Genomic DNA, 12,736 nt, shown 5'->3' on the forward strand with positions numbered 1-12,736 from the left:
AGAGAGAGAAGAGGGGAGGGGAGGGGAGGGGAGGGGGGATAGTAGAGGATAGGAAAGGCAGCAGAATACAACAGACACTAGTATGGCAATATGTAAATCAACGATGTGTAACTGATGTGATTCTGCAATCTGTATATGGGGTAAAAATGGGAGTTCATAACCCACTTGAATCAAAGTGTGAAATATGATATATCAAGAAATTTGTAATGTTTTGAACAACCAACAATAAAAAATTAAAAATAAATAAATAAAAATAAAAAAGTAATGGAGTGGTAGTAGGTGACCCACAACAGTGGTAGTTACGGGAGATTTGCAAACAGTCTTTTGAGGGAAAACTATCTCTCAAGAGCTTGGAATCACATTTATGCAGTCAATCCTTATTCAAACCAAAATTATTTAACAGCATTTTGTAAAAGATACTTGTAATTAGTTTTAAGGAAAAAAGAAATCAAACTGATGCAAATAGGTAAGACTTACAACTTCACAAGTGAGTGATATGGGGAACAAATGTATAATACACACACTAACAAAAATGTCCTAGTTACTGCTAGCCTTTATTTCAGATTAAAATATATATATATTTATATTATAAAATATATATATATATATATATATATATATATATATATACGTATATATTATACACACATATGTATATACCAGCTCCTCTGATTCTTGAGTATATTACATATATTTTAAATTTCAAGAAGAATAAAATATTAAAATAGTTAATATTTTAATATTAAAAATCCCAGCAGCTTGGGAGGCTGAGGCAGGAGGATTAAGAGTTTCAAACCAGTCTCAGCAACTTAATGAGGCCCTCAGCTACTTGTCTAGACCCTGTCTCTAAGATACAAAAAAGGCTGAGGATGTGGCTCAGTGCTTAAGCACCCCTGGATTCAATCTCAGAATACTGGGCTTTATATACCACAGGCCCATGTGCCTATAACGTCCAGATCCTCATAAACCAGTGTCACAGGTGGTGACACACCAGGTTGAACATAGATGACCCTCATTTGCTGGACTGTTTCTGTGCTCCAGAACACTCTCAGTGCTTTCACCTCTATGCTCTCATTTCATCTTCACAACAATCCTGTGAGTTATTACGACTCATTTTTTACAGAGGAAGGAACTCAGGTTCAGAGGAGGGAGGTATGCCACGTGTCCACATTCAGAAAGCAGAGGAGCAGCATCTAAACTTGCGACCTCCAGTGTAAAAAGAGGACTGGAGGAGAGGCTCAGTGGCCGAGAGCTTGCCTAGCATGTGCCAGGCCCCAGGGTCCATCCCTAGCAATGCAAACTAACAAAACAACAGACATGAGCTCATCTTACAGGTGAAGCTGCAACATGCTCAAGTATTTTCATGCCATTTGTAACTCCACATAAAGACGAGTCCAAAGATCCCGGGTATTACCTTCACTGGCTTCTCCCATATTCTACCCCCAAAACTGCTGACAAAAGAAGCTGTTTTCCACAGCCTCATCAGCTGAGCTCAACGAGCCTGTATGTTGCTAATTAGGATTTTTAAGTGATTTGTTGTGCTCCACTCAAAGTAGATGAAATATAAACTAAATTGCTTGCTGTCATATTGTGCATAAGAGTAAATGCTATTCAACACGAGTATTGCCTCTGATTTCTGGTTAGATTCTGAAAATACATTTGGAAGTCTTTCAACAAGCTTCGAATAAAAATGAGGCGGTGATCGCCATGAAGATGGATTTAGACACAGAGTTTGACTCTCTCATCAGAGGCCTTGGGCTCATTTACACTCATGGCTTTATTTATTCAAATAACTTGCTGCTTCTCCCCACCCCCAGGGGGATTTAAAAAAAAAAAAAAGACTGGCAGACCATCCTTCCATTACTGCCCTGTGCAAAGAACCTAAGATAAACAATGTCAACAAGAATCATTGTGTTTAACAAACTCCAAGATGTGCCCCAGCACTGTTTATAAGATGTAAATCAAGACTGGTTTTTATTTTAGTGTGCAGCTAAATTCAAACGTCTGCTTCATTTTAGATCTCAGCCCCCTGAAAAGAGCCAACCAGGCTTTATCCAATACTGTCAAGTGTGCAGATTCAGTGAGGCATCAAAACACAAATGTGAAACATGACCTACACAATGTCCATTTACATACGGATGATTGAAAGGTCACCATACTATGATAGCCCTAGGTGCTTGTCACCAAATATTTCCAACTCTGACTTCAGGCACACAGCAGGGTGGGACCTCTGGCTTTGATGGGAGAGAAACAGACTCTGGCCATTGGATCTAGAACAGGTGTGATATGCATCACTTCCAGGCCAGGGCTTTTAACACTACCATGTAAGACCCTCCAGAGCACTCCCTCTTCTGCCAAGGTGATGAGAAATGTTCCAGATGGTGGCTGTGCTGCCAGCTTGGGGCCTGGAGAGAGGCCAATGATAGCACAATGATAGGCACCTGTCCCCTAGCCAACCTTCAATGAATCAGTGAATACAGAGCACCAGCAAGAAATCAATCTATGTCAGTATGAGCTTTGTTTATGACTGCAGCATAAATTGGCCTTTTCCTGCCTGATACCTCAGGCAAATGGTATCATGAAAAGGGCTTGGTGACTCTAGAGATAAGTTAGCAGATCTGTATAATTTAGTATCTGAAGCTAAATGTTATTATCTTGTCAGGGAAAGGCTCCTCAGCCCACAGTTCACATGGCCCCAGCCATCATGTTCCAAAATCTGAATTAAATAGACCTATTTACAATTGGAAATTAAAAAAGGAAAGTTACAGTTGTAACCTTCCGAACTGCCAGTTCTAATATATTGGTCTGTCAAGGTTCTTAGTTGTAAACAATAGAAACCACTCTGGCTAGTTAAGCAGAAAAGGAATTGATTAAAGATTTATTAACTTGCAGAATCTACAGGGCAGGAACACCACCTCCTGACACGTAGCTGTAGACTATACTGCCTCATTGTTGGGCAGATGCCACGCATAGCTCACTTCACCATTGCTAGAACTCCAGCCACTGAGCCATTCTGTGGTCCTCATACCATCTACTTCTTTCATCTGTGAGGTGCAATCCAAACTCTCATGCAGGTATATTGAATAGTGATGTGCCTAGGTCCCATGAATGTCTGTCCGTCCATCCTTCCTTCCTTCTTTTCCTCCTTCCTTTCTTTCTTTACCAGAAATTGAACCCCAGCCTGTTATTTAATTTTTTTTTTGAGACAGGGTCTTATTAGGTTATTTAGGGCCTCATTAAGTTGCTGGGGCTGGCTTTGAACTTGTGATCCTCCTGCCTCAGACTCCCAAGTCATTGGGATTACAAACACGTACAACCATACCCAGTCATGAATGCACTTTAAGTGCAAGGGAAAATGGCGGGGAAGGATTGGCTCTTTTCTTGAAAAGGTAGAGAATTCCTCAAATAAAGGAAGGGAAGATGTGGCCAAGAAAAGTACCCACTTTGTAAGTACCCAGTAAACCTATGGTATTATATAACTATGTTCTTCAGGGCTAGTTTTAGTTCATAATTGGGTTCCCAGAGACCTGGTTTCTGCAGGTCTCCTTTTTCATCTAGTACCTGAAAATCAGTCTCTGGCTTTACTATATCTAGTTGGGTCTGTCACTTACAACCTGGAGAGTCCTAACTGGTATAGAAGTAACATACACTTTGGAATCCCAAACTAGTCAGTTGGAAAAGGGATTGTAAATAAGCAGATGCCTGAAGAATTATTTGAATGATTTTTTTTTCTTAAAAGTAACTGCATTGACAGAAAAAGAAAATCAAAGAATGTAAGACTCTAACTTAGGTTTGAGAACTCTAATTGGGATCATAGACTGAATTACTGATATTTACTTTCTCTACTAAAAATCTTCACATATAACTTTTTACTTTTTAAAAAAGCAAGGGGGCAGAATTACATATACATAGATCTTGTAGGCATATACCACTGAATAAAAAATCATGTACAATCACATATATTCAAGGTACCAACTTAATGCCAAATTCTACTTGGAAATAAGGTTATCTATAAGAAAACATCTCGACAGAAGTAATTAAGAAATAAAGATAAATAGGTACATATATATACAAACTCACACATATGCTAGGGTCTGGGATTATTAAAATATAAAAACAAAAACCCAAACCCTGTAATCTATTTTAGGTGCTCAGGTCCAAGATTTCCAAAATGGGGTAGTTGAAATAAAAAAATAAAATACTGTGCAAAAAATCATATTCAATAGTTAGGGAATGCCAAGGCCTTGACTTTTTGGGGTAAATTAGATGACGTTTCCCTGTCTCTAAAAATGGGTGCCCAACACAGGGAGGGGTACGGTTGTACCATGTTTGGGGAAAGTGGCCAGAACCAGTCAACCCAAGGCCCTGGAGTGGAGTCAGGTTAGTCACTCTGGTAGCATTGGAGGGAGAAGGAGAAAGAACTCAGAAAGCCAGGATTTCCAGACTAGCCCTATTCCTCCACAATCAAAAGAATGTTACATTAATATTGTATTAATATTAGTTCATATTAATATTATATTAACATTAATATTAATAATATTTGTATATTCCCTTCAAACTAACCCTCCCCAATGTCCAGCGCCAGTCTTTTAAAATTTTTTTATATGTATGTATTATTTAGATGCTCATGGACCTTTATTTTATTCATTTATTTATATGCAGTGCCGAGAATCGAACCCAGTGCTTCACACATGCTAGGCAAGTGCTCCACCACTGAGCCGCAGCTCCAGTCTTAATGTGACTGTCTTTCTTAATAGGAAGAGTTCAAATGGACCTTGAGCTTCTCTTTACCTGTTATGTGAAGAGTTGCCACTGAGCAGCATTAATCTTGCTTGTCACTTTTTAGGAAGAACAACTGTTAATTTGAGAACATCTGGCTTATGGTTGTAACTTTAAATGCCTTCAGAGATCAGACAGGTAATGTAAATGGAAAAAATGATAAGCTGGATCCCACTAGATGCTTCACCTAAAGATATTCAAGACAGGGTTGGGGCTGTAGCTTAGTGGTAAAGCACCTACCTGGAAGGCATAAAGCCCTGGGTTTTATCCTCAGTACCAAAAAAAAAAAAAAAAAAAAAGGATATTTACTTTCAAAAAACATAAAATGCTATGTGGCTAGGACCAAAATCATAGTCTAAGTTTACTTCCTACACCATCAACTAGCAGCCCAGCTTGCTATTCATTTAAATTATATATGGCCCCGAATCATAAGGCTCCTAAAACTCAGTTTCTTTTCAGGTATTTGGCAGGATAAAAATGCTTCTTGAATAGCAAATCTTCTCACCCTCTTTTAGCAGAGACTCCACAGGCCATTAATGGGGACCAATATGAGATATTCAGAGGACCCTACTGCTGCTTTTCAAAGAAGCTTATCAACCCTTTGTAGACTCCTCCTCTGTGTATGTATGTCTCATAGCAAATTAAACAGGCACCTGTTACTTTCTATGAATCATAGAACAGAGAGCCAAACTCCTTATAAACACAAGAACTCCAAAGGTATCATTGCACAGATGGAAAATCTCAAACGCCTACCAGCCTTGACAGTGTCCAGTTTAACTCTGAGGCCCTGATTCTCTTCACAGACTAAATAGGAAATCTAATTCTATTTGAGAGTACTGACAAGGCATTCTTTCCCTTAGAGAAAATGGACTGGACAAATTACACACAAAAACCTAAAATCTCAACCAGCGGTTGTTGAAAAACAATACAGCCTCCATTAGCAGTTCCTTTACCCACAGAGTGCCCTCTGAGAACTAACTGCAGGGTATGGAAAGAGTGCAGAGCCCTATTCCCTGTTGCAGGCACATCAAAGTTGTAATAAAAACCTGCTTTTCTTTATGAAACTAAGCAACTGCTATTTCACACCCACATATTGCTGGAGCTCTCATTCAATTACCCTCAATGACTTTGTTTAAAATGAAAATACTTTGCCTCCTGAGGACAGTGTGAGAGGACTGATTCATGCTACTTCCTGAAGAACAGAAGTGTAGGTACATGTGCAAACCTGAGGGGCTCTAAACTACTGCTGAGCCATATTTCACAAGAAATTCAAACTTACCTCCAAGTATTTTTTAAAGAACAAGGACTCTCGATGCAGTTGGATATATCAGGGGGGCATGCTATATCACTTTTCCTCATTCTTCTTGCTGACAATCAGAATTAGAAAACTAAGAGGAGGATGACAAGAAATGAGAAAGACCAAATTTTGCCATATGGGTTTTCAGAAGAAGAGGAAACAGCTCTCCCCCCACCACACACCCCCACCCTGACACATTGTTCCAAAGGAGCTATAACTCACAAACCAAGCCAGCACATTGCTGGATTTTGCAGCTCAGTGACTCAGAAGTCACTCTCCTAGCCAACATATTAAATGTCAAATTACGTGTCTCTGATAAGAGAGAAGACATTTCTTTAGGAAGCTTGGCCCCTGAGCAAGTGTCTCTCCTGTGCATATGATGAACCCTCTATTTTAAAAGCTGTTGTCTTTTAGATGGAGTTCCAGGCTCTAAGAGATACAGCATACACCCAAGAGCTACATGAAGAAGCATAAATCACAGAGACCATATTGAGTCCTCTATAAATTCACTCCCCCCAAGAACTTCACCTATGGGAACTATAGTAAATGTGTTTAATAATAATAATAATAATAATAATAATAATAATAATACACAGATGGAAAAGAGAGAGAAGGGAAAGAAAAATAATCACAGTGATATTTTTATGAATATTCAGTATACAAAATTCAGAGATTAAGAGCTCTGATGGAATGCTTAAAGAAATCTGTAACATACAAGAATATATAGCTTCCAGGGTAGTCACAATCAAAAAGGGCAGAATTTATTTATCCATCATTTCTCATTTGTCCTCATTTCATAAAGTTCTAAGATTATAACTCCTGGTGTACAAGAGGACTTAATAACAGCTAGTTTCTTTGCAGCTTGATGAAAAAAGGGGGATGCAAGAAGAGGGAAGGAATTTTATGAGGACTACACTTTTCTTTTTTATAATGTTTTATTTAAGAGTAGCATAAGCTATGATTAAAGTGGCAATATAATTGCTGAATTTTTGTGCCTCTAACACCTGCGAAGGAAGCATGGTGACAAGAAACACTGGCAACCCAATTATTTCATGCAGGTTTTCATCCACCCAAAAAGCTGTCCTCAAAATAGAATGGAACTTGCTCTCCTTTACCAGTCTGGTAGGTGCCTGGGGCAAAGTAATCAAGAACTTCATAACATTGTTGATCAGTATTCCCAACAAGCAAAATTTAAATAAAATAAAATCCCAAGAGCCTAAAAAATAACTGCCAAATGTTATTTCAATTATTTAATGGTGCATTCAGCTTATATTACACCATGTCTTGATGTGAGGCTCAAAAGGAACAAGATTTGTCCCCAGAGAGATAGAATATTAAGTGTGGTTCTCAGAAGTGGGAAGACAGATTAGTAACTGGTTTTTCCAGTTTTGAGGAATATTTTAATTCAACTGTGATATAATGGGAAAATGAAACAAATTCAAGATCCTAGCTCTCTAGGAACTTGGGGAAGTTAGATTTATATCTGAAAGTAAGTAAATGTTTAGAGAGAAGGAAATCCAGGGAAACTTTTTCCTTAAGTGGCTAAGAACCTAATATTTTTACAATAATACTAAGTCCATTTGCTTCTTTCTTATATAATATATAAAAAATATAACCAAAGACATACCTATGATCAGCTAATAGTAAGATGATTATATTTTTACGCTTCAATCTCTGGAGTCCTTGCTAGAGGTCACTATGGGAAATGCGATCCTTCCCATTGAGAACAACTTGGAGACAAAACATTCCATTTGAAATGAATTATCAGGTCTCAACATGCACAAAACAACTCACAGCTCACAGAAGGTATAGCTGTCGTCATCCCAAACTGGGGCAAGATCAGCATGGAAATAGGATTGGTATGGGAAGGTTTCCAGGCCATAAACTTTGACCTGAGCATTCAAGGATGGAAAGGGCAGGAGGATGGAAGAAAGGAGGATGGGGACCTTGCAGGAAAAGGAGTCAGCATGAGTCGGAACAGAAATAGGTTTTAACAAATTACATTTGAAGAATGGCTGAGGCTATAGAGCTGAGTCAGATTTGTGAAAATTAAAGCTACCGTTATTGAGTGCTTGGACACATTAGGCACTATGCTAAATATTTCCTTTTTATTTTCTTTCTAATCTAATTTTTAATAAAATTGAGTCCCAGGGTTCAGACTTGGGTCTTTTGTCCTTATTAGCCACATTCCCTCCCTAGTTGATCTCATTCAGTCTCATGGTTTGAGTGCCACCTGAACCTGAATGACCCCCAAATTACTACTTCAGCCTGGACCTTTCCTTCAATCCCAGATTCATATGTCCAACTGCCTATTTGATATTGTTCACTTGAATGTCTAAAGGATATCCCAAACCTAACATTCCTGAAACCAAGCTTCTCCTTTCTGTCCATCGACCAAAGCAAAACAAACAGAAGCTAACTGCTCCTCCATGTATCTTCTACATGTATCCAGTGTCACATCACTGCCCACCACCTCCACATCTATGGACCTGCCTAAGCCACTCCTGTCTCCAGCCTGGATCTCTGGGGCATCCCACTAAAGGGAATGTATGTGAACTTGCCCCCTTGTGACTCTGAGTTTATGCATTCCAAACCTTGCCATTTGTAGACAGGCTCCAATTGTCTGAAATAGAGACAAAGTCTTAAAAGTAATTCTTGGACAGGTGACAGCAGAAACAACAGATGTTGACAGTGAATCTGAAAGAAAAGGGACAGGGAGTAGTAAAGTATATCAAGGATATGACATTTGAGGATACCTACAGAGGAACAAAAGAAGCCAAACTCTTAAGAAATGTCAAGTCCTGGCTCAAACGTCCCCTCCTCTGTTTGCCCTCCTGACTCTTCCTTCTTTAGTTTCCAGGCCTAAATTTGAATTAGCAGACTGTTCACAGCACTAGATGTCTCTACTAACCGTCTCCCCTTCTAGACTTCGAGCTCATCTTGTGCCCCCAGAATTGGGTACCTGACAAGCTCCTGGCAAGTGTGTTGAATGCATAATACAGTGACATGGAAAGTACCTGGGGAGCATGAGAAAGAAGTGGCTGCTCTCTTATGAAAGAGCTAATTAAGACTTTACATAAGATGTACTGTTTTAGAGATAGAAAAAAGAAGAGGAAGAAAAAACAACAACAACAACTGGGTTTATCCAGGAAGATAACATGGATGGCCTGGAAAGGAACAGCAATGGTGGGGGAAGACAGAGGACAAGGCCTGAAAAGGAAGTTATCCTTCAAAAAGTTGCCACAAAGGCTGAATTGGAAGCTTCATGTCTGCATAAAATTTCCTATATTTTTAATGTATATGATAGACTTAATTTTCTTGAATATTAAAGATGCCAATTGCTACAAAAAAAGAAGAAAAGAAAGAAAGAAAGAATAAATAAATAAATAAATGGTGGAGGGTATTGAAAAGTAGGGTAGAAATGGGCAGCCGGAGAAAGCAGCAGAGCCAATGGGAGAGCATGGTTTGAGTGAGGTGTGGGGTTTGTGATACTTAGAACAGAGGAAACACCAGGCAGGAGAGTTTGCTTCAGAGGATACAATTGGTGTTGGGATTGGGAGTGATGTGCCCAAGAACAAGGCAGGCTGACACCTGCAGTTCTTAACCTTTCCACTCTTGAGTTCCATGAAGAAGGCTGGGAGGCCAGAGGCTTAATCAGAGGTTAAAACTGGACGACTCAATGAGGTGTGCGGTGAGAGATCAATGAGGTAAGAAGAGCAACAGAGTACAGCGTTGTAAGACAAACCCAAGTTATTACTTAGGTCCTCGAAGATCCAATTAATTTGCCATTAAGTGGCGCTGGGGGCTTGACTTCTTACCACCGTCCGGCCACCCTATCAATACCTGGGGTGGGATTCCAGGGAAATTTGGCTGGGGGGTGGAACTTCATCGCTGCAATGAAGGTGGGAGACAAGCCACTCACTGTGGATACCCACCCAGCTATCAGACCTCCATGGGGAAAACAGGCAAGCCCGTAATGGTAACCACGACTGCTTCCTTTCCCTTTCCTGCCTATCACTCAAAGCCTTCGCTCACTAAAGTAAACAGGGCTTCGTCCTTCATTGCTGGATGCCTGGAGCCCAGAAAGGGGCAAACACTGATTGAATATGGATCGAACTCAGTTCCGCTTCATTCCATCGGGCACTGAAGGATGCTACCAGTGAAGTCGCCTGAGTGAGCACAGAAGAGAAGACTCTGACGTCCCCGTAGGGCGGGCTGCCATACCCAGGGCGGAGAACTCCTTAGCAGGGCCTGGGTGGGGGATTCTGGTCCAAGGCCCAAGACTGCTGGGTTTGCAACTGACCTTCTGGCGGGGCCGCCCGCGAGGGGCGCAGCAGCTTGGCTCCGGCGTCCCGCTCCCGCCGCCCCCCGGCGGTGCTCTGCGCCCGCTGCGCACGTAGGTCACCTGTCTCTTGCTTGCACCGCGCGGCGGGACGGGCGCTGGTGGCAGGTGCGGCCCGGGTGGTCGGGGGATGTGGCCTCGCGGGGCGCTGTGGACTGAGGGTCCCGACCCGGCGCGTCTCAGCTCGACGCAGAGTCGCAGGCCCAGCAGCAGCGCGGCGCCGAGCAGGCACCGGTGCAGGGCGCCGCAGCTCCTCCCGGGAGGCCTCTCCCGGACCATGGCGGGGGTGGGCCGGGACTGCACTCAGGGTCCCGCAGGCAGCTCCTGGCCCAGCAGGGATGGCCCCGCAGGCCCGAGCTGCCAACTCTGGAAACTCCCCCTCGGGCCGGGGCACGGGCTCGGACCCGCCTCCCTCCCTTCCGACCGGGGAAGCCCCAGCGTAACCTTATCCTGCCCAGCCGGGCGCAACCGGCCGGTGGAAGGGGCGAGGCGCGGTCCCCGGGCTGCAAGCGGCTTGGACTAACCAGGGGACCCTCAAGAAGCGACCTCCGCCCTGATCTCCAGAGCCGGGCCGAGGTGAAAGAAACAAGGCCAGGAAAAGCTCGTTTCTAATAGAATCCTTGGCCATAATTTCATTTTCTGGTATTGGTATTATTGGAAGACAAACGGGAGGCGGATAGGTGAGCAGCCAGGTTTTGCTACAAGGAACAAGCTCTGATTGTCGAGCAGTTTGTGCCATTAAGTGAGATATAAAAATAAATCATACTTATGCTCGGGTTTACAACTTCTCTCCCTTGAGAAAGGCATAGGGGTGGGGGTGGGGAAGAGGAGGAGAGAGAATAGCACTCATTGCAGAATAATCAAATTAGTTATTCCATTTCTAAATTCTGCCTGAAGCCAATCCATGCTTTCTCTCTGTGTTATGAAATGTGTGGGGGTGAAGAAGGAGAGGGAAAAGCCAGCTAAGACATCTGACAGCAGGGAGAGAGAACAGAAGTTACCATGGCATGATGTAAATCAAATTAATTTAGCTCCAAACACACACCTCCCTGCTGTCTTGCAGAGATACAGAGGGACAAATTTATCTTTGAGCAAAATACTCCCCAGCTGGTATTGCCATCATCACCTTGACCTTAATTAATCAGACTGAACGCTCACAGCCTGCAGTCCAGTGTTGCATGTTCCATTTTCAGTTGCCGGTAGAATTCTTTCCCACCTTCAGTTTGAAGTGGGTTTGAATTAGGTTTAGGTTTGGGTCATTTTTGGTTTGTTTTTTTTTTAAACCATAGCCAGGTCCTCCCCCACCCTGAGGCTTTATGCTTGCATTTTTCATGCTATTATGTGAGGTTGCCCCTGCTGACCTCTCTTCTCTTTCCCTTAAGTCTATGCATGGACAACAGAGACCAAGTACTGAGTCCTAGCCCCCTCCCCGTTTGAATTTTGGGAATTTTCCATAGGGAGCTCTCCTCCCTAAAATTCTCTTTCCTTTCTGGCTTAAGAAAGACCTAATTTATTCTTTGTCACCGAACAATGCACTTACACTCTTTCTCTACATCTGACATGATTTCTTGACCCAAACTAGTCCATTCTCTGACCACTCCACATCCTTAGGCTCCTGAACCTTTCATTATGATTAACCCTTTTTTTTTTTTTAGATACAGTCCCCAGGAAAGTTGTATACAGGCTGTGTTTTAATGGATTCAAACAAGTACATTTTCTGCACACAAACTATAAGAAACAGTCTTACATCTTGTGACTAGTTACTTGAAATTGTATTTGAATCAGGACCCTGCCAGTCAGCAATGTGAAGCTTGTAGATAAAGTACTTAACCTCGCTGAGCCTCAGTTTCTCTGTGGATAAATAAACCTACATATATAGTAGGATTATAAGTATTGCAAAACTATTATATGCTTAGAACCTACATGATACCCGGCCCACAAAAAATACTCAATAGTAATTTTAAAAATTACTTATTATTAAAGAAAATCCCAAATGTTGTCATGAAAAACAAAAAGAAAGCATAGTTTAAAGTCAGTAAATAAAGTTTAGATTTACAAGTAGCTTACACAGTTTTCTTTGGAATTAGGAGTCTCTAACAATTTCAAGAAAACAACCATTAAGTACTGGTATCAAAACAGGCGGGTGGACCAATGGTACAGAATAGAGGACACAGAAACCAATCCACAAAACTACAACTATCTTATATTTGATAAAGGGGCTCAAAGCATGCAATGGAGGAAGGATAGCATCTTCAACAAATGGTGCTGGGAAAACTGGAAATCCATATGCAACAAAATGAAACTGAATCCCTTTCTCT

The 12,736-nt window shown here is 41.6% G+C and overlaps 1 protein-coding gene across 2 annotated transcripts in view; it reads right to left on the reverse strand.

Annotated features, from left to right (window-relative positions):
• The window catches only part of Mettl24 (methyltransferase like 24), a 104,118-nt gene extending 93,309 nt beyond the window's left edge, over window positions 1-10,809 (reverse strand). For both annotated transcript variants that reach the window (XM_015500135.2, XM_048787863.1), the window contains exon 1: window positions 10,380-10,809. In XM_015500135.2, the coding sequence (XP_015355621.1) occupies window positions 10,380-10,697 (318 nt within the window). In that variant the 5' untranslated portion in view covers window positions 10,698-10,809. The remainder of the gene's footprint in view (window positions 1-10,379) is intronic.
• Window positions 10,810-12,736: the final 1,927 nt, after the last annotated feature.

This window comes from Marmota marmota, unplaced genomic scaffold (assembly GCF_001458135.2).
Source record: "Marmota marmota marmota unplaced genomic scaffold, marMar, whole genome shotgun sequence".
NCBI classification, from domain to species: domain Eukaryota; kingdom Metazoa; phylum Chordata; class Mammalia; order Rodentia; family Sciuridae; genus Marmota; species Marmota marmota.